This window comes from Cyprinus carpio, chromosome B12 (assembly GCF_018340385.1).
Source record: "Cyprinus carpio isolate SPL01 chromosome B12, ASM1834038v1, whole genome shotgun sequence".
Taxonomy (NCBI): domain Eukaryota; kingdom Metazoa; phylum Chordata; class Actinopteri; order Cypriniformes; family Cyprinidae; genus Cyprinus; species Cyprinus carpio.
This window is the reverse complement of record NC_056608.1, coordinates 11,673,785-11,696,805: the sequence shown is the minus strand read 5'-3', so window position 1 is coordinate 11,696,805 and position 23,021 is coordinate 11,673,785. Positions and strand designations below refer to the sequence as shown.

The window sequence follows — 23,021 nt, the reverse complement described above, 5'->3', positions numbered from 1 at the left end:
TTTTGGTCGCAAAGAAGTCTGGAGCCCTGTATATATATATATATATATATATATATATATATATATATATATATATATATATATATATATATATATAAAATAGCCATGAGACCAGTTGATTAAAAATAAAGAAATGCTTTGTTCTGAGAAAAGGTCATGCTTCATTTGTTTGCAGATGCCACTTGGTTTGATATTTCCTATTTAATGCAGTAAAATTAATTTTTAAATGTGACATTTATACAGAGGAAAGTGGTGTTTGCAAACACAATTTTGTAGCTCTGTGCATTACTGGGTTAATTAGTTCTTATTCTGTCCCCATTTCCTACCACTATGTTCCAGAACTGTGACTATAATTGTTTCTAGACACAGAATAGTGAAGAGATGAGATGTCAAACTCTAACTGTGTAGACTGATGTAGAATCCAAAAGTTTTGATGCAACAGTTATCTTACTAGTGTGTCAGTGCTGTACACTATAGTAATATCTTTAAATTTGTACTGGTGTGTTGAACAAATGTTATCACTGCATTGAATTCCAGAAGTATGTTTTATTTTTCAAGTTTATTTTGTATGTGTTAATAGCATCCTTTTATATGGCCTTTTTTTGTAATCATACTGTGCCATCCATCTGTATTTATTTTAGTCTAATAAATGTCAGATTATGTTGTTTGTCAGGGCACAGGTAATGTTATGGTTTATACTGAATTTTATTCTGTAGACACAATGCTGATTTTATTTTTAATGCCTTTGTTACATGTTATATTGTCATCAAAATGAAGTCTCCGCTTTCTTTTGTTTTTGACAAATGTTATATTTATGTGCATTGTTTATACCATAATTCCACTCTGAGCTCTCACATTATATTTATTTATTAAATTTGGGATGTGTATTAGCTTTTTTCCTTGGTGTTAAAATTTTGTTTTATTTCATTTTTTTTCTTTATACATGTACTTTAGATGTATAATTATGTACTTTAATTCATACATATTGCATAATTCATAAGTTTTGATTAGCATTGAAATCACATCTGCCTGTTGAAACAAACCCTCAATTTAAGAAAATGTTTAGTAATAATTACTAATGGCTTTCTGAACTTTGTTTTTGTTGCAACCGGGAGACCCTTAGTACTGTAGTGTATGTATGCCAAAGAAAACTAGATTAATGTTTGTCTCTTCAGCTGAGAGAATATCTTTTAGCACAGAAAACAATCATGAATTAGATGTCCAAGCAGCGTTGCTGTGTAAATAGTTATCAAAATGATTTAAATAAAGTTTAGAGTTTTTTCAAAAAATATTCTGCTGTCTGAAGCGTTTATCCTGTTCATTATAACATTTACATGAAAATGAAATATCTCATGTATGAAACATACTGTTACACTGAATAACATCAGATATACTGCAGTTTGTTGCACAGTGTTTAATAATGCCACACAGTTAAATGTATTAATGCTGTTGCATTTAAAGTTTAGCTTATTGCTGTGTCAAATCAGTTTAAGATGGACAATTAGAAGTTTTTTGGAAAGAAAAATATTGAACAATTTCTACAACACTTGAACTAATAATGTTCGATAACTGTAATAATAAATCCAAATGTACAGTATTTACATTTTTACATTTACACTGAAACCCAAGAAAGGTTTTCTGGTCCAGATGCACATGTGGCAGTGTTGGATTTACAGGTATGTGCTAAAACTGTCACCGGTGGCCAGGTGGAGATACTCTGGCTGCTCTGTGCAATCCATTTCCACTTCCACACTGAGCTTCCTGTGACGTGCTGAAAGGGTCTTTCTCTTCAAGCTGGAGGGCCGCTTCTCTAGACACGTCTTTATCATTTGAGACAGGTCCTGCTGCAGATTCTGGAAGTTTTCCCTGCCAGGAGGAGAGTTCACAATAATGAAATCCATATAAGAAATTAATTCACAGTCGAGTTATGAGGATTGATAAAGATCCTAAAATGTTGAACTCACGCTGTTGGAGGTGTTGGCAGATTGTAATTTTGCCCTGTAACTCCCGTCAACCAGTATGTTGTTTCTTTTCCTTTACCCTGTAATGTATATGAGGACCAGTGCTGTTATTGTAATACAAACTATTTCATTTAATAACACTGATGAGAACAATCATTAAAACAAAACTGAGAGACAATGATCACACACCTTTAAGTAAGTTTCTCCTCTCTTTTCATACTCAAACTTGCAGTCTGTGCGCTGGAGAATGTTGATAGTTGACTGACTCGCATGAATTCGTAGTGCTGGGGTGAAAAGGTCAATGTAGAATAAAATACAGAATAGCAGTAGAGGGATTTCTCACAATGCTTTGGTCAGGGAAAGATTGAGAGCAGATGTACAGTACCACTCAAAAGTTGGCTAACATTTATTTAAGTTAAAACTAGTGCTTTCTTTCAAACTTTTGGAAGATTCTACAAATTCATTTGAAAATTTCTGCCCCTTTGTACCCCTGCTTGCCATTGTAATCCAATGGGGATCACAATCTTGCCAATCAATCAAGTTTTGAAACATATATAGAGTTTGCCCAGCACAATCACTACCATTTTTTAAACGAGGATGAACATCACAACTGCAGCAGTGCTGTATAAATATGTTTATATTTGTATATTACATTTGTGTTACATGTAAACTACGAATATTCACAGTTGCTTGTTGTGGAAGAGCAATAGGAAGATATGTAAGAATGTGTGGTGTTGTAAGGGGAAGAAAAAAAGAATAAGCGATGGTGACATTTCAGATTACATGTAACAAATTTCTACAAAATAAAAATCTTTATTTCCTTTTTGTGTACTACAGTGTTGACTTTCCCCAGTACATTTTTACCTACTGTTGAAATATGTAACAAATATATAACAAACAGACCTATGTCCATGGTGAAAAAAAAACTTTTTTTTTTTTTATTTTGTCCAGTGTGGCTCACACAATGACAACATTTTCTATTTTAATATATTTTAAGATGTAATATTTTCCTGTGATGGCAAAGCTGAATTTTCAACAGCCATTACTCCAGTCCTCAGTGTCACGTGATCCTTCAGACATAAATCTAATAAGCTAATTTGATGTTTATCTCTTATTATTAGTGTTGAAAACAGTTGTGCTGCTTAATATATTTGTGAAAATCAGGATTCTTTGATGAATAGAAAGTACTAAATAACTGCATTTAGTTAAAAGAAGCACTACTCACGTAGACCTGTGGACTCCATACGAGATGCCGTGTTCACAGTGTCTCCAAACAGGCAGTATCTGGGCATTTTAATTCCAACTACACCAGCAGCACAGGGCCCTGTGCGCATTAGACAAACATATTACAGACTGTGGCTTTTGAATCATTTTCCGAGGGTCTACTTATAACTTATTATTACCAGTCAGATGTCTTTCTGAGTCTAAACAATCTTTTCACATTTCATGTCTATAACCAAGTGATATGCAAATGGAATATTATCATTTAGTCGTTCTTAATTCACTTTTAAAAGGAATCCTCATTTACATTATAACAAATTAAAATAAAATAATATATGTGAACTCCATTGACAACCATCATCTGCTGTAACTTTAAGAAATACCCTCTGCAATACTGGAAAACTTATAAGAACAGAGTACAATAAATGACTGGCCGTTACCTGAATGCACACCGATGCGGATCCACATGGGTATCCCAGGCAGATGCTGTAACTGAAATGTGCCCAGGAAGGACAGGATGTCCAGTGCCATGCAGCAGATATCCTTTGCATGCCTGTTCCCATTGCGTCGAGGAAGACCAGACACCACCATGTATGCGTCACCAATCGTCTCCACCTGAAAGAGATACACAAACATGTCACTTTGGAATTACTGGATTAAAGGGATACTTCACCCCAAAATGACACTGTTGACCTTGACACTGTTATTTACTTGGCAGTCTATGGGACAGTCACAAGCCTCCCGGTTTTCATCCAAAATATCTTAAATTGTGTTCTGAAGACGAACAGAGCGGGTTTACGGGTTTGGAACGACATGGGGTTAAGTGATTAATGACAAAATTTTCTTTTTGGGGTGGAGTATCCCTTTAATAGTAACATAGTGAACAAAACCCACTGTTCATCTCTCTGAAATACCTTATAGACATCATGATTGTCAAGAATGCTGTCAAAGTTTTTGTAGATGTCATTAAGCATGTCCACCACTTCCATGGGTGTGCTGAAGTGGCACAGTGTGGTGAAACCCACAATATCGCTGAAGTAAATGGTAACCTCGTCAAAGAGCTCAGGTTCCACTTTTCCTGTTTCCTTTAGAGAGCGCACAACAGGCCTGAAACATTGAGAGTTAATGATTTGATTAATTAGCTGGCAGTAATTTTATTCAAGTCTACACAATTGTATCTAAATAACAATAAAACACACAAAAAAATGCGCTTAGAATGCAAAATTTGCTAATATTGATAATTATTTAAAGATTAGGCTACATTTAACTATACTGAGCAGTAGATGACAGCAATGGTAATTATGTAAAGTACAATAACAAAAATTAAAAAAACATCAAAATATAACAATAAACAATACATTACTTATATATCATAGGCATGAACATATAAGACTCTGCAGTGTTTTTCTGTTGGTTGTGTTCAGACCCTGGCAGAAGCATGAAGTTCAGGCAGTCCGCTCTGTCTCTCTCAGCCTTGTACAGAGCTGTGCGTTCCTCAACCAGCCGCTCCAGGTTACGGGAATACATCTGCAGCCGGCGGATCAGGTTCTCCATGTAGCTCTCATGTTCCTGGTTGTCCAGACTATTCAAAATCAAATCAGGAAATCATTTATTAAAAAGAGAAAATTATTATTTAATGGGAGTTTTAGATGGTCCTCATGTAGTCTAATGTATTTATTTCATGTTACAATCTCTATAAGATTTTTCACTGGTTGAACAAAAGCATATAAAGGTGACCTGACAATCTTCCATAGAGTGTTTTCTATCTTTTTGAAATCTGGTCTTCTGTCTGGGTCTTCGTCCCAACAATTTCTGATCAGCATGCACACCTGGAGAAACAGATTAATGAGAACCATGTAATATGGGACTGATTGTTACCTGATTTAGCTTGAAAAACTTGTCTTGTGTAGTAGATGACATGCCTATCTTTTATCAACAGTATATATAGTATAAAGGAAAATGTGTAACACTTCACAATAAGTTTTTCACTTGATAGTTAATTAGTTAACTACATTAGTTAGCATGAAGTTAGAATGAACAACATGATCAACATTTACGAATACATTTTTAAGATCATTAACATAAGTTAATACACTGCGAACTAGCATGAACATATTTATTAACTAACAAACAAAGGTTAAAAAATGGTGTAAGAATATATTGCTCATTGTTAATGTTATTTAATGCATTAACTAATTTTAACAAATAAGACCTTATTGTAAAGTGCTGCCCATCTTACTGTTTTTCCAACCATTTTTAAACTAATCAACTAATTCATCTAACTAATTTATTGTTCCTGTGGTGGGAGAAGATTCATTTCTAAAAGCACAAATATTCCAAGCAAGATTTCAAATAATATAAGATCATAAAAGCTGAATGCTTAGCACACATGTCCAACAGCAGGCTATTACATATCAACTACCTGTATGTTTTGGCTGCTTTGCATAATTATTTGGCTGCCATTAGTACAAATAACAATTTGTGTATGAGATAAACATATGCATGATGCACACATACATACCTCTTGTTCTCTTTCACTAGCGTTCTCAAAGTTTAGATCAGGTCTGAAGAAAGAGAATGTCATACTAGGGAATTGCACTCTGGCCAGTTTCTCTGGTTAAAAAAAAAATATAAATAAATAAAAAGAAAAAGAAAAAGAAAGTGGATCAGTAAAAGGAATTGTTCTAAACCGAAAACAATTTCAAGATCTGCCTGAATTTCTTGTGTTAAACATACACTACCAGTCCAAAGGATGAGTAAATTAATGACATAATCAACTTAAATATTAAAAGTGCTGTATGTAAGTTTTTGAAGCATAAAAATACCATAATATGTTTGCAGATAAAGTCCGCATGTAATCAAAATTGACTATATTTATTTTGTTAGCGCAAATTGCTCTTTTTGAGGTGAACAATTTATCCGTGCAAGTCAATCCACAAAAAAAAAATAGTTTGCCTTCTTTATCTTTAATCCAAATCTGAGAATGCTCCTCCCCACCGAGTGAAATGATTCACTAAAAGGAGCAGACTCAAATAAACGATTCTTTGGCGTAATAGCTGCTGGTATTTGGAATTCTATTACAAAACACTCCGTCAGTAATATACTATTATTACATATTTAATACTGCCAACACTACTTTTTGGAATGCTGAGCATCAGTCTGGTAAAGTTCAGTTCAGGAAAAAAATAGAGCTTAGTAGTGACATCAGTCTTGATATTTCTGATCTAATCTTTGGATATCTAATCCATCTACTGCATCATTAGCAGATATATCATAGCATTGATATTTGCTAGTGATATTTGATCTTTGGGAAAGTGCCAAATTGTTCATCCATTGAATCTGTTTTGTTCCACTGTGAAAATGACATTGCTGAGAAAAGTTCTCTGTCACCTAGGCTTCTTCATGCAATGACACCACTTGAAAAGACAGTAAGGGGAACCTGAATGTTACAGCATTCAGAAGGAGCCCATCTAGATCCCTCCAGAAGATATAAAGTTAGAGGAAAAGAGAGCCTCTGAGGACTCTCTTGTTGAACTGGAAATATTGGCAGATTTCTCCATTGCAACAGAACCACTGATGATTCAGGTAGAGGAGCCTGAATACCAAACTTCACTTGCTGGAGTGAAAATATTTCCAGGTTCTTCTACCACAGCAGAAAAGCAGGCAACACTTGCTTGGATGGACACCAGCAGTGCACACAATACCAAGGCAGAGGAAGAGACAATAAAGAAGGAAAGAGGTTGAAGATGAAACTCCTGAAAAGCATGAGATTTTGTGAGAGAGTGAAATGATCGTAGAAGTGGATCTGAGACAAGAAAAATAGGAGCGAAAGACTGAATATGCAACTCCACCACCTGCAAAAGCAAAGCTTGCTCAGATGGAGTCAGACAGAGCAAAAGTCACACATACGAATAAAAGAGAACATGAAAAGACAAAGCCCAAAATTCAAGCAAACAAAATAGAAGATACAAAGACAGAGCAGGCAGCAAATATTGTTTCAGCACTAGCAAAGGGAAAAATGAGGGACATACAGGAGCCTGAATGCAGCAGCAAAATCAGCTGAAAGAATGGATTTCTTTTCTTTCATAAAATGGCAGAGAAAAAGGTTGCTGCAGAGAAAGAGAAGATGAAAATCAGAAAAGAGGAGTAAATACAAAGGCAGTTACTGTACAAAAAATATGTCATATGATCCGTCTATGAAACACACCTGCTCATCAACAAACACAACAGGTTCAATAAGTCATATAGAACCTAGAGGATGGTCAGAGTTAGACAGGAGGTGGAAGACAAAAAAAGAAAAAGAATATAACACGAAGGTGGTGAGAGAGACAAGAAAGATCAGTCCCTCCAGGAAAAATCACAATATAAATCAAGATCCTTGTCCAAATGTTGTTCATGCCTTAATATGTCCTGTTGCTTCCTTACATTGAAAAAAGAAAAACATCAACATTTAGATAACTGAAGCAAATTAAATATAAAACTTTTTCTAAAATATTTCTGCTTTAAAATATTTCATCTGTAGACAAAAATAAAATATCTAATTGTAGGTCTGTGGGGCGTATGTAATTGCACATGATATTATTTTAATATTTTTATTTTTAATTATATTTCATGTAAGTTTGTAGAATTTGCACCATATTTTTCATAAAACAACCATTTTGATCTTTATAATGCAAATATAAAACATTTTGGCAACTTTAAAGCTTCATTCCCTATTCATTGTAATTGCATGGATAAAAACTACCAGCAAATTGTTTCAATTATTCCACTTTTTGTGTGAGTAAATGTCATTTTTGGTTTAACTATCCTTTTAGAATTAAACACTGCATGTAGCATAAACAAATGCATGCATGATGGGAAATCACCAGTAGGTGTCACCGGTGAATGTGTATTTTTATGCGGCTTTCTATAAATCTTTCTCTCACCAGTCCTATCAGAGCAGGCGCTTGTATAGAATGTGCACTTTCTCATCATGATTTCCTGTGAGATGATAGCAAAACTGTACACGTCTCCTTTCTGAGAGATCCCCTGCTTCCTCAAGTGTTCAGGAGCCGTCCACAGATCTGAGACAAGCGGAAACAAAGATATGGGGAAATTAACATAAGGAAATGTTTAACCAAATAACTATTGCTTAAAATAACAGTGTAGGAATAACTAAGATTCTTTTCCATAATAAAAAAAAACACCCTTTCACCTTTACTGGGAAGGAGAATAGTATTGAAGCCAAAGTCTGCAATCTTCACTACCATACGGTTGTCAACCACGCAGTTAGTCGATTTAAGACGCCCGTGGACTGCAATGTTGCTTGCATGGAGATAAGACATGCCCTGCAGAGAGCAAAGAGTTCATGCGAAAAACTAGGTTAGTACAGTACATATGCATAACTATTATTATATAACCTATATTAAACCATCTATCGAGGCACAGCTATATGCAAAGCATATACGTATGCAAATACATTTTAAATTTAATCTAATAGTTCACCCAAAAATGAAAATTTTCTGAAAATAATACACAATCAACACGACTCAAGTCCATCAATATAATGTTTTGTGAAGCAAAACCTGCATGTCTATAAAAAAAAACATTAAAATGATCATGTAGTGCGTTTTAACTTTAAAACGTTTATAATCCATAATAACACTTCCTTCAATGAAAAGGTCCATCCCCTGTTGTCCTTTCACATCAATACCCACAAGCATATTTGTTTAGATCTGTTTTCAATAGTAAACTGTGCTTGGTCTATGCATATTTCTCTCCTGATTCATATGAGATTACTTTTCACCGGAGAGAGCAATATTATGGATAGAGTACTTGTGGATTATTGTGGTTTTTATCAGCTGTTTGAACTCTCATTCTGAAGGCACCCATTCACATGTCTGATGAAGAAACAAACTCATCTACATATTGGACGGCCTGAGGGTGAGTAAATTTTCAGCAAATGTAAATTTTTGGTGAACTATTCCTTTAAACAGTTTCTCTAGGTCCTTGATTCTGATTGGTTGAGCCACGTTTGAACCTGTTGTAAATTACACTGCAAACATACACCTTTTTTTTACTTCTGTGTGTTACTCGGCAACCACTTTATTGGAACCACAACTGTTTCTGAGGAACTACATTGATTGGTGGAAGAATACTGTTTTTATTTATATCATTACACTTTAGCTGCTCTGTTTTATTCTGTGAAACCTTACTATGTATATGGAATAACCATTTTATAAAAGCAATAAGCCCTGTAAAGCCGTGGTTTACAATGAATTTATAACAGCTAAGGGTTTTTTTTAGTTGTTATAAATTCACTGTAAACCACGGCTTCTTGGGGGTTATTGCTTTAATTAACACCTGTATCATTCCATTACCTTTGCAATATCATACATGACAGAGATCTTAAACTGCCAGTCCATGAAGGTCTCTTCTGGGTATGAAATCTTATCATTGAGTGCATGCTAAAAGAATAAATAAAAACATATTATAGGGTTTGTCTACTAAATCAGAACTTCATTTATATGAGGCTCATTGTAATACTCACTCTAAGGGATCCTCTGTCTCCATATTCAAACACACCAAAATACTCATTGTCAAATTTGACAGTCCCATAAAATTTGGTCAGGTTGTAATAATCAATTTTCAATAGCTGAAATGGAAGTGGCATTTTGATATCGGTTGTGAACAACAGAAAGTTACTTAAAGTTTTAATCTTAAAATGATTAAATGTCAGTGTTTTGTTATTCAGTGAAGAGAATGAAGTCCCAGTACCGCGTTGAGCTCTATCCTCTGTCTTTCAGTGAAGCTTCCATCTGTAAGCCTTAATTCCTTAAGGATAACAATCTATAAAGAAACAACGTTATTACAAAAACTCAGAGTACTGGAATCATTTTAGATAAAAGTGAGAATTTTTACAGTACCTTTTTATCATAACGTGCACGGCGTAGGTTGTAGCTACTATTTTGTGTAGAGTCCTTCTCAATCTAATGACAAGAGAGAATTAAATATGTAACATTTTTAAAAACAATTTGTTTTTAATAACATTTTAGTATAAAAGTAAATAATCAACTTTGATGCCAGTGCATTACCTTCAGACTGATCATATTCCATTCATTCGACTCTAAAGGCGTAATGAGCTCGGGGGAAATATGAGACCATCTTTTTTGCATGTGACGGTAATATCTATTTTGCCTTTAAAATATATACATAAACAATAGTAAATATCTTGCTACATACAATTTCATAGAATCATATTATTATTTTTTTTTTAAGTATCGCTCTAACCAGTAAAAGATGAAGGCAAGTGTACCCATGATCCCCACAACAGCAGTACACAATACTATGACAACGATGACGGCTTTGGAACCTAAATATATAAATAAAGTTTTTATAATATAATATACAATAAAGCTTGATGCTTTAACTTAAACAGTATGATTTTGAAAAATGATGGAATCCTCTATACCTGTGGAATCGGGCTGGTCTTCAGGCAGACGGAGATGAGGCCAAATGAAGGAAGGATTGCTGTCCTTTAGCTGTGTGTGGTTGGTGGATGTGTTGAACTCATAAAGAATCTTGTATTAAGTACAAAAGAAGTCAGTTTAAATGAATAATCACTCCACAGTTCCACAGTTAGAGTGATATGTCTGAAATCTGTGACATACCTCATTGTTGTTGTTAGTGTAGATCAAAGAAAATATGAGATCCCTGTCACCATATTCATCCAGCTGATAATCTCCAGCTATACCTGTGGAATGGGTTTTTCAGATTTGTAGTATCCTGTGGACCTACCAAAGCAGGTCTAATACTATGAGAAATGACTAAAGCTTTCTACCTTTGAAAGACACATTTCTGAAGTAGTTCATGCTGACAGACTCCATATCCTGAATATCTGAGGACGGCTTCTTCCAGATGGTCCTCATCACCTGTTTGAACAGCAGCACCGCATCATGATACGCTGCAATATAATCATTCATCTGCGCACAGAACCGTGAGAAGATGAGAATTAGTACTTCTAGATCCATAACAGGGAAACGTCAGTATGTGAATGTGAAAAATGCGCAGTTAAATAGGAGATAAATAAAAACTTTACCCACCGTGTTGTTACCAGAAGTGTCAATGGTGTATTGTCTTGTGTTGGGCATTGTTAGCACCAGGACATTTTTCATAGCATCATTAGATGTCTCATTATAATATCTGTCACTGTGAAAGAAAGTTGGTATTGTTTCTGTATTTTCAGTTTTTGTAGACTTTTTGAGATCAGCACAGTTATATTACTCAGTTAGCATGATTATCCATGCACATTCAGTCATGAACAGTAGATATGACATGCATTACTAGTTCTCTAGATTAAAGAAAGCAAGAGCAGACTGACTTGTAAAGGTCAATCAGAAGAAAAGCGATTTCATTATTAGAGTCCATAGTGCCGTTCTTCAGATCCATGATGTCATCAGGTGTTCCACATAAAATGACCACTGTAAAACAGAAACCAAGTAAGAAAATAAACTAATAATAAACAGACTGTTGGAAAATTTTTGACTGGAGACACACATTAAGGCATACATTACCATAAGTAAAACATTTACAATCTAAGGTTGTTTTTCCTTAGTATTCAAATAAAATAAGCTCTCACAGTTACTCTCCCGGCCATGGCTTCCAAGAGCCTTACTGAGGTCATCCTCTTTTCGCAGAATCACGATTTTCTCTAAACTAGGAGAAAAGTTGCCTGGAGCCGCGTCAAGTGCATTTATGTACCTACAGACATGACCCAAAATTATACAGAGAACCGTATGGGAATATCTCTTCTGTTGTTGAAAACTACTACTGTACAGTCACTACATACTCACCAAAAACAGTCCTCTGTGTTATTCTGTTTCTTGTACAAATACGCTGTTTTCCATTTAGGCTTGATATTATCTATGACATTCCAAAAGTGAAAGAAGAAGCTGGAGATTTTTCTTGCTGGAGGCAGAAGTCGAGTCAGATCTCTCTTGAAATCACAGGACAATCCAAAGCTTCCGGCTGAGATGATGGGCATGTTGAGGTTCAGACCAATCTCCAGACTACAAAAGTGGTCACACACAAATCACATGTTTTTCCAGCTACAGTAAAATCAGTTTCAGATGGCATGAAAATTGACCAAAGTTTTTGCTGTATGATCGTTTTCTAATCTGAGCATATTTTTTTATTTTTAGTTTAGTTAGTCAAATATACCTGCTTTCTGAGTAAACATAAACGTACACTATCCACTACTCTAAGTGGTCGGAGTTAATAACTTAATCCATAACTCATATCATAACACTTAAATGGATGTTATTGAAAATGTATTATTTAAATCTATATAAATTCAACTCAGGTTTCAAATTCAGATTTAGATCGCTTTTTTTGACGAACTTAAGTAAATTTTTATGTCATTTCAAAATTACTTATTTTATATTTGAAATGGGGTTAAAGCTTACTGCTAAATGTACTGAATGCATTTATGGTAAACTTAAATATATTTTAATGTAATTTCTATTGAAACATTTATCATGTATTTAAATAGCTGCCATTTAGTATATTTAAAATATGTTAACTTTAAATGTAATATTGAATAAAACACTACAATTAAAATTATAATCCTGTGGTTTAGTATGTTAATCAAGACATCAAAATACTTCTTTAAAGCACAACAAAAGATTATTAAAACATGACTGAAAATGTAAATGTATTTGAAATGAATTTCTAAAGATCTAGGCAGACCTAAAGGTCGTCTGAGGATCTAGAGCAAGATCTAAAGCAAGAAATCAAGGAAATACAGATGCAGATTTATTAAAGCAAAATCTAACATACTCAGCCATTTGGAAAGTGGCGTAAGTGCAGGTTGGTCCCAGCAGAGCACATCCCTCCTCCCCTGCATTCTAGAAAGAAATCACAACGATCAGTGGGAAGACCCTTCATATATAGTGTTATTTCAAAGAAGTATGTCAAAGGAATTAAAAAGACCAGAACTGACCGTGAGATCATTTAAGATTTCAACTCCCTCACAGGCACTACTGGCACAGCCTTTTTTCAAGTAGTAAAGGGTTTTAAACCCTCTGAATTTTACCTCTAATTGGGGATACCCCTCTAGAAAAAAGGTAGACAACAAATTTGATTAAAACTAAAATATAAATTTAGAATTGACATATGATTATTTCAAACTGAACTACATTTTATACAATAGTAGTTATCATAAAATTTTATGTTTCTTTTGTTTAACATTACAATTAGGCTATGACTTTGCAAGACTGTCATTTATGGCAAGCCGTTTTAGCTTAAAATACTCCAAGTGTTACTCGTCGTAATTGCATTTTTACTAGTAACAATTAAATTAAAGAGCTCTACAATTAAATTCTTACTAGTAACAATTCCCATTGTAGATCTCTACAAATGAATTTTTACTAGTCATATGTCTCCATTGACTTTCATTCATTTTTTATTACAGAGGTGTACAATTGAATTTTTACTAGTAAGTAACCAGGGGCGTTGGACAGGGGGTAATGGTGAAACAGAGCAACAGGGGTCAAAATATAATAATTTGCGTATCTGACTCCATACATTTGTCAGTTGTGAGCTTATAAGGCCCCGTTTAGGCTACACTAGTGTGGTTTCGTTTTAAAATGGCTTTTTCCGCTGCGTTTTAGAAACAATCTCCGTCTACACTACACAACCTAAAACGCATGTCACATGATCATTCATACAGGTACAGCTTTCTTTTAACTTACCTTCGGATGTTTAGTTATGTCTATTTTGTGCTGAAACTGTTATTAATGTGGAGATGATTCACGTGCGCCTCCCGCTGCGATCTGTCACTCCACATTAAATAGTGCCAAAACAGCATTTATTGTTTGAATACTGCAATATAATAGAAATAATTTGAAATCTGAGACCTTGTTTTTAATATTAAAAGTACCAAAGCACAATGCTTATTGCGATATATTGGATGGAAAGTTCCCTTCAGTGTTCCGTCCATATACTGAAAACAGGCTACTAACGTTAATCGATTCTTGGGATTTAAGAATCAATATCGTTCCATAAAAAAAGAGAATCGATTAATATCAAGATATCGATATTTTTTACCCAGCACTACAAGAACATCAGAATCAGAAGAGCTTTATTACAAAGTATGTTTACACACACAAGGAATTTGACTTGACAACAGGAGCTTCCAGTGTAGAAAAAAGTAGTGCAGACATAGCCTACATTATAGTGCAGACATACATAGTAGGGATGTATAAAACTAATACCTAACAATATAACTTTAATATACAAAATAAAATAAAAAAACATTAATGTACTATATATAGCTACAGCAATAGAAGTATAGGGAAAAAATGTAATTGTTTAGATAAATGTACAGGTATGTTATGTGCAGATGTTATTTACAAGTGTGCAATTTAATATAAATATGTCAGATAACTATGTTAGTTGTGATGGATGATGTATAAATATGAAAATTAATTGTTCAGGTTGAATAAAGCCTGCAGGAAAAAAAAAACTGTTTTTGTGTCTGGCTCTTCTGGTGGTCAGTGCTCTGTAGCGCCGACCACAAGGCAACAGTTCGAAGAGAGAGTGGGCTGGGTGTGAGGGGTTCAAGGTGATTTTTTTAGCCCTATTCCTCACTCTGGAGATGTAAAGATCTTGGAGGCTGGGCAGAGGGGCACCAATAATCCTTTCAGCAGTCCTGACTGTCCGTTGTAGTCCCTTGATGTCTGATTTGGTAGCTGAACCAAACCAGACAGTTATGGATGAACACGACAAGACTCAAGAGTAAAACTGTTTCAGCAGCTCCTATGGCAGGTTGAATTTCCTCAGCTGGCGAAGGAAGTACAACCTCTGCTGGGCCTTTTTTTCAGTGGAGTCTATGTGAGTGTCCCACTTCAGGTCCTGAGAGATGGTGGTGCCCAGGAACCTGAAGGACTCCACTGCAGTCAAAATGCTGTTTATGATGGTGAGTGAGGGGAGTGCAGGGGGGGGTTCTCCGGAAGTCCACTATCATCTCCACAGTTTTGAGAGTGTTTAGCTCCAGGTTGTTAAGACTGCACCAGACAGCTAGCTGCTCAACCTCCTGTCTGTAAGCAGACTCGTCTCCATCCTTAATGAGGACGATGACTGTAGTGTCGTCTGCAAACATCAGGAGCTTGACAGAAAGGTCCTTTAAAGTGCAGTCATTCGTGTAGAGAGAGAAGAGCAGTGGGGAGAGAACACATCCCTGGGGGGCGCCAGTGCTGATGGTGATAGTCCTGGACGTGAGTTTGCCCAGGCTCACTAGCTGCTGCCTGTCTGTCAGGAAGCTGGTGATCCACTGACAGATGGAGGTGGGCACGGAGAGCTGTATGAGTTTGTCTGAGAGAAGGTCAGGCATGATGGTATTAAAGGCCAAACTGAAGTCCACAAATAGGATCCTTGCGTAACTCCCAGGTCTGTCGAGGATGTAATGCAATCCCATGTTGACTGCATCATCCACAGACCTGTTTGCTCTGTAGGCAAACTGGAGAGGATCCAGCAAGGCTCCAGTGAGGTCCTTCAGGTAGGCCAGGACCAGTCTCTCATGTGACTTCATGACCACAGACGTGAGAGTGCCATTTTTGAAAGTATCACAATGCATACACTTCCTAAGCATAATCACGTGAGAGTGATTTTGAACCTCTTTGGGATGGCACCACAAGGCGTCGTTCACTTGCAGAGTGCAAACTTCTGGAGGGCACATAAGATTGAAGTAATAAGCTTAGGTATGTTGGTGCCATGCCAGTGGTCATCTTATAGGCAAGCATCAGTACCATGAATTTGATATGAGCGGCTATTGGTAGCCAGTGTAACCTGATGAGGAGAGGAGTAACGTGAGCTGTTTTTGGCTCATTGAAGACAACCCTCGCTGCTGCATTCTGGATCAGTTGCAGAGGCTTGATAGTACATGCAGGATTGCCCGCCAAGAGAGCATTACAATAGTCCAGTCTGGAGAGAACAAGAACTTGGACAAGAAGTTGGGTGACTTGCTCTGACAGGAAGGGTCTGATCTTCCTAATGTTGTATAAGGCAAATCTGCAGGACCGGGTCATTGTAGCAATGTTGTCTGTGAAGCTTAACTGATGATCCATCACAACTCCTAGGTTTCTGGCTGTCCTGGAAGGAGTTATGGTTGAGGAACCCAGCTGTATAGAGTAGTTGTGATGAAAACAATGGGTTAGCTGGAACCACCAGCAGTTCTGTCTTAGTAAGGTTGAGCTGAAGGTGATGGTAATTCATCCAGCTAGAAATGTCACTCAGACAGGCTGAAATGCGAGCAACTACCATCGGGTCATCTGGTTGGAATGAGAAGTAGAGTTGAGTGTCATCAGCATAGCAGTGATAAGAAAAGCCATGCTTCTGAATGACAGATCCTAATGACGTCATGTAGATGGAGAAGAGAAGTGGTACTGAGGTATTACTGAGCCTTGAGGAACCCCAGTAGCAAGTTGTTGTGACTTCACCCCTCCAAGACACCCTGAAGGATCTATCAGAAAAGTAGGACTTAAACCACAGGAGTGCGGTTCCAGAGATGCCTATCTTTCTGAGGGTGGACAGGAGAATCTGGTGATTAACGGTGTCAAAAGCAGCAGATAGATCCAGTAAGATGAGTACTGAGGATTTGGAAGCTGCTCTTGCCAGTCGCAAGGCTTCAGTAACCGAGAGCAGGGCAGTCTCAGTTGAGTGGCCGCTTTTGAAGCCAAATTGGTTGCTGTCCAGGAGGATGTTCTGTAAAAGGAACATAGAAAGCTGGTTGAACACAGCTCGCTCAAGTGTCTTTGCAATGAATGGAAGAAGGGATACTGGTCTGTAGTTTTCAAGAAGCGCAGGATTTAGAGATGGTTTCTTCAGCAGTGGGCTTACCAGAGCCTGCTTAAATGTTGAGGGAAATGTTCCAGAGTGAAGAGAGGAGTTGATAATGTGAGTAAGTGAAGGTATGACTGAAGAAGAAATCGCTTGAAGGAGGTGAGTGGGGATGGGATCAAGTGGACAAGTAGTAAGATGATTGGAAAGGATAAGTTTGGAAACGTCTGTCTCTGAGAGTGGTGAGAAGGAGGAGAGAGAGTGTGTATTAGTCGTTGTGAAGTTATCCTCAGTCTGCAGTGTGGAGAATTGGTCACTGATGGTTTTTGTCTTATTTGTGAAGAAAACTGCAAAGTAGTCAGCTGTAAGAGTTGATGGAGGAGGAGGTGGAGGCGGATTAAGAAGAGAAGAGAAAGTTTTGAAGAGTGTGTGAGCATCACAACAGTTGTTAATTTTGTTGTGGTAGTATGATGTTTTAGCAGTGATGACATTTGCAGAGAAGGAAGAGAGAAGAGACTGATACACACTGAGGTCGGTGGAGTTTCTTGATTTATGCCATTTCCTCTCTGCAGCCCTGAGTTTAGAGCGATGTTCACGGAGAACTTCGGACAGCCAGGGGGCAGATGGGGTGGTGCGTGCTGGTCTAGATGACAGTGGGCAAAAGTTGTCCAAGCAAGAGGTAATAAAAGCGCAGCTGCTTTCGAGCAGTGTGTCGCACTCGTTCAGAAGCCTTGTTTCGCTTCAGCGGCTTTCAGCTTCACCCTGCTTCATTCTACTACGTTAATAAATCATTAGCTCAACCATTGACATGATTTCTGCCTGAGTCCCGTCAGATTGCATCGGCTGTGAGGATAAAGACAACACCCATGATTCCACACTTAGTCACAGCGTCATCAAACTACGCCTTTTCTTGTTTGTTTGTTTGTTTTGAATACCCGCCCTCTAGCGGCAAAAAAATTGCATATTGTGCCTTTAATGTTGGGTGCTTGTCTGTACATAGAATGATTAATTAAGAATGTTTCTTGAGTTTGGTTTTTCAAAAACACAGTTTTAATGCATTAAGCCACGTTAAGCGTTTTTCTTATAACGGTTTTCTTTGGGAGGAAAACGATTAACATGTAATGCATTGCATTCTTATTCAATGCTCATCTGCTTGTCGGTAAATATAATACTTTATTAATAATGTGTTTACTGAGTTTGGTCTTATTAAAACACTGTTTTAATGCATTATGCCACGTTAAGCGTTTTTCACGTTAAAGTGCCCCATTATGGATTTTTGAAAATTACTTTTCATGCAGTGTGTAACATAGCTCTATGAGTGAATGTAAACATCCTGCAAAGTTTTAAATCTGAAAGTGCACTGTTTAAAGTTATTGTCTCTCAAAAGAAAGAGTCGACTCAGAGTCATTGAAACGAGTCGTTTTTAATACGAATCCAAAGCCGTTTCATGTTGACATCAACATGAAACATTAGAATATTGCCCGCCCACTTGTTGCGCACGCAGACCCAGGAAAACTTGAATATCCAAATTCATTCTTTGGCTGCGTCCGAAAGCCTAGGCAGCGGACTTGCAATGGTAATGGCAGCATTTTTGCAAGAATGCACCACATGAAATGGAGCGTAACGGTTAATGATCTACAACAAAATTGAACGAGTTTTGATGATAACTAAACTAATATTTAATTTTTATATAAATACTATAATACTGATTTCTCACTAGAAATAACATCAAAAGTGCAAAAAGTCAGAAACATACATTTACACAAACTGACCACCAATTGCAACTTTCAGACGCCATCTTTATTTTTTATTTTATCTCAACCGTCACTGAATGAAATGCAAAGGATTATGGGATATCAAAGGCAGTAAAGGATACATCTATGCTGCCTTCAAAATTCGATCAGAAGAAGGTACCTCCAGAGACAGGAAGTGAAGTGCCTTGATGCCTTCCTGCCTTGGAATGCTGCCTCTGAAGGCAGCGTTTTAGAGCTTTCGGACATGCTGTTTGCCACTAGGTGCCGCTTTTGGAGCTGTAAAGATAGCTGTTTCCCGGTAACAGCTGTACATAAAGCAGCACTGCTCTCACAAACGCTGCTTTATCAGACATTACAGGCCAGAGATTGTCTTACTTTAGGGAGATGAGAGGGTCTGTATCATAGATATGTATATATATCTATGGTCTGTATTTACTATTGGAGAAAGCGTAATGGCTAAAACTTATAACATGTTCCCCAAAAACCAACCAAACAAAATACATCACTTAATTCAATTAAATTCAGACATATTTGACACACAAAACTAGTCGCCATTTACAGATCCCATAGGAATGAATGGGAAGTGCTGTAAACTGAATCCCACCTGTCACAAAAAGTCAGTGACTTGTCTTAAAAAACAGCATTTTTTTCATGGTAAACTCTTTGGATAAAACAATTCGTTTTTTAGAAAAAGAGCAAAAAAAAAAAAAGAACCGTTAAGGAGTCCAAAAGAAAATAAAAAACAATAGAAGAAATGAAGACAATCAAAGTGTTTTTTGACCTTGCATGCATGTCAATCAGTTTTTGGGGACTTCCAAAACCAAAATATGAACCTTTCAGTACCCATAATAGGGGCACTGTAAGCATTTTAATGTCACGATTTTACAGATGTCCTCACATTACAGTTGCGTTGCTGTCTATGGGAGGGTTAGAGAGCTCCGATTCAATCAAAAATATCTTAATTTGTGTTCTGAAGATGAACAAAGGTTTTACGGGTTTGGAACAGCAAACTAATGCAACTAATGACAGAATTTTCTTTTTGGGGTGAAACCCTTTAATTAAACTAGAGAGCTCTCTAATTGAAATTGTAACTAGTAAAAATTGATTTAGAGAGCTGCCATTCAGAGCTGGGTAGTAACGGATTACATGTAATCTTGATTACGTAATCAGATTCCAAACCTCAAGTACTTGTAATTAGAGCAAACTACTTTTTAAAATACTCGTAATCAGACTACAGTTACTTTTTTATGGATTACATGATTACATATTATTTACACAATGGTAATAAGTTTTCTTTTTTAACGTTTATATTTTTTCCTAATAAACCTGCCGCTTATATACGTTCGTGATTCTTCAAGTTTTTCCAGCGGAGAGGGAGAGGGGTGTCAGAATCGCGCTCAGAAGAAATCAGTAACAAGATAATGGGGGAAAAAATGGAGGGGAACACAGCCTTTAATCACTGAATGTAAAGACATCATTTCATTTTTAAAGAAAGACACGGGAAAAATGTCACCGTTTAGTGTAAACTCTGCCTACCAAGGATTAATTTGCTGTCCACAGAATTTCATGTTCTTTAATATGTTTTGTAATGTTGATTGTTACTACCTTATGCACTTCAAGTGTTTTGAGATATTTGACCTAGAAATGGTCTTTAACATATATTATTAATGTTTTGTTGTGAGTTTCATGTTCTTTAATATTAATTTTTGTAATGTTGTTATTGTTTGTCTTTCCTCATTGTTACTATGCACTTAAAATATTTTGAGATGAATAGAAATCTCATCGCTGTGTGAATTAAGTCTTTTTCAAAATTCATGTTTGCAATGTATTGTTTGATGTTTTTCATTGAAACACTTCTAGAGTTTTGTTAGATTAAATATTTGACCAAGCAGTGATACTGCTGTGAATTGCATGTTTTTCGATATTGGTTTTTGTAATGTAGCTGTTTTCTAAACTTTTCTAAAATTATAAGTAAATATGCTTTAAAATCATAAGATGTGATTTTGTTTTATTCAGTGTTACTAGCAAACACTAACAGCAAGGTACATTAGTGTTAGTATTTTGTAAGTATTAACTGTCCATACATTGCACTTGAAAAAGAAGCTATTGTGGCTCTTGTTGGTGAATTAAATATATATTTTTTGGAATATATGTACAAATGTAATCTATATGTAATCCAAAAGTAATCATATTACATTACCAAAAATGTGTAATCTAAGAGATTATATTACTGACAACAAATTTTGTCATGTAATCTGTAATCAGTAACTGATTACAATTCATAAGTAATCTACCCAGCTCTGCTGGCATTATTACTAGTAGGAATCTAGTAGGAGTAGAGCAAATTTGTAAAAATTCAATTACGACGAGTAACGCTGGGACTACTTTAAGATAATAGTAATTGCCATAGTAATTTAAATAGTCTCTCTTCATATTTTTCATATTAAATGTAGTTAGGATCATACTTTACCGTCTTCAGAGATCTCAGAATCATTTCCAACGGCGCTCAGCACCGCCGGCTTTACAAAATTGATACTCCAGGGTGACACATCGTCATCCAGTAAAATAACATTCATCAGAAGTGTTCCATTTAAGCAAGACTCTTTCATGAAGTGACTTTGCTTTAGGAGTGTCCATAATAGACATGCACATAACCAGATACGATAATCCATATTCAAAGGTTAAGAAGGCAAAAAGACAGAAAATAAAGTCTTTCGGCCTTTGAGGTCAGCAGAATGTTTACTTCAAATTGATTTTCATTGCAACGTGTTTGTAGTTGTCCAGTTATTTTCTGAGTTAAATCCAGCAGACTTCATCATTTATATTCCAAAAATGGAAAATGTAGAGGAAAAACAAAAAAGACTTTTATCCAAGCTAATCTTTTGTCCTACACAGGCACGCTTTCACACCAATCACTCTACTCTCACCTGAGCGTGTTAATGAACAACATAGTCAGTAGTCGTGTCTCAAAACCTAGTGTGCTGCCTACATAGACAGCATTTATGGGCACATTTCCAGCCAGACAGATTTTTTTCCGGTCCATATAGCTAGTTCACTAGGCTAGCTCACACAGTGACTGTCAGTGAAAGTTAAGGCCTCCTTAATACTCTCCTACTGTAGAGAAGCTTTTATATACATATATGAAGCTATCTGTAAGTAATCTAATTTCTGTCAAAGCAACTGAAGCAGAAGCTCTAAGGGTCTATTTAACACTATTGTGCAGAGGACGGTGAGAAGGAGCGAAGGACAAAGGTTGAGTTATAAAACCATCGTCCTGTGATAAATGGATGCATCATAAAAGCAATCAGAATGAAGCACCTGTGTTTGCTTTCCCAGCTGAGAGCAGGAAAATACATAAATTACTCTCTGATGCATGTTATGATTTGTTGTGCTTAAGTTTATTATTTGCATGTCTACATTTTAATTTTATATATTGAATATATTATATACAACATATTATTGTAATTTTAAGATTTAATTTATGCCCGGGATTGTGTATTTGTTGGTGTTTTAGAATATACTAAAATGTGTGTTGACTTTCTACTTAAGGACAGCTAAAAACGCTGTATAAAAATACATAAATAAAAATAAAAAACCACACTTCATTATAACCTTTATCTTTTTTCTTGTTAAATGTACTTGAATATGCCACACTCATTGTTTTGTGCTTATACACATTCCTTTCCAACACGTTTATGAACCTGGTGCTTCCCCTCAGTAATGATTTATCATCAAACAATATAGTCTTGGCAGTTCATATATTTATGGTTCCGTTTCATTTACGACTTCTGAGAAAAATATGTGAAGTAAATCTTATTGTAATCTGGGATATAAGACGTCAGCATACATCATAAGTCATAGCCTATCTAATTTATCCTTTTTTTTTTAACTGGCCATTCTCCTTTAGCTAACATGCACATAAATAAATGTGTGATTTTGTAAAGTGAAGTAGCTGTTTCTTTGTAGAATTGCCCCATAACTAGTTGCAGGTTTATGAGCTGAGGGTGCAATATAAAATGTATTATAAAAGTGTAAAATACGTAAATTAAAAATGATCCTTTTGTAGTTTTTTGTATTGCTTTCAATCTCTAGTTTTTTTGATGTACTGCTCCCTCTAATGGTCACTTGTACACGTGGCTCATACTATTGCACTAAACACCCCACCCCTCGCTTCCTTTCCGCCAATAGATGGCACTACAGCACATCTTTATGGCAAGCCGTTGTAGCTTACAATACTCCCAGCGTTAACGCCTTTCCACACTGAGCGCAA

The 23,021-nt window shown here is 36.1% G+C and overlaps 1 protein-coding gene across 1 annotated transcript; it reads right to left on the bottom strand.

Moving 5' to 3' along the window:
* Positions 1–1,399: 1,399 nt before the first annotated feature.
* gucy2cb (guanylate cyclase 2Cb) lies at positions 1,400–21,693 on the bottom strand. Its single transcript, XM_042735363.1, has 27 exons — positions 21,222–21,693; positions 13,162–13,274; positions 12,999–13,066; positions 12,014–12,229; positions 11,800–11,921; positions 11,542–11,641; positions 11,264–11,369; positions 11,002–11,143; positions 10,832–10,914; positions 10,633–10,747; positions 10,452–10,533; positions 10,256–10,358; positions 10,088–10,150; positions 9,939–10,010; positions 9,712–9,816; positions 9,542–9,628; positions 8,377–8,509; positions 8,108–8,245; positions 5,704–5,795; positions 4,920–5,011; positions 4,609–4,764; positions 4,097–4,289; positions 3,623–3,797; positions 3,187–3,285; positions 2,151–2,245; positions 1,965–2,041; positions 1,400–1,866 (listed from the first exon to the last, which is right to left on the bottom strand). Exons 1-27 carry the CDS (start codon positions 21,421–21,423, stop codon positions 1,671–1,673), a joined length of 3,225 nt encoding a protein of 1,074 aa, XP_042591297.1. The 5' UTR covers positions 21,424–21,693; the 3' UTR covers positions 1,400–1,670.
* Between the last annotated feature and the right edge of the window lie 1,328 nt (positions 21,694–23,021).

Excerpts from the sequence above, each read along its gene's own strand:
- gucy2cb (XM_042735363.1), bottom strand. The coding sequence starts at position 21,423 with ATGGATTATCGTATCTGGTTATGTGCATGTCTATTATGGACACTCCTA. Across the intron at positions 5,012-5,703 it reads CTAGTGAAAGAGAACAAGAG|GTGTGCATGCTGATCAGAAA; the intron begins GTATGTATGTGT and ends CTGTTTCTCCAG. Across the intron at positions 3,798-4,096 it reads ACAATCATGATGTCTATAAG|GTGGAGACGATTGGTGACGC; the intron begins GTATTTCAGAGA and ends TATCTCTTTCAG.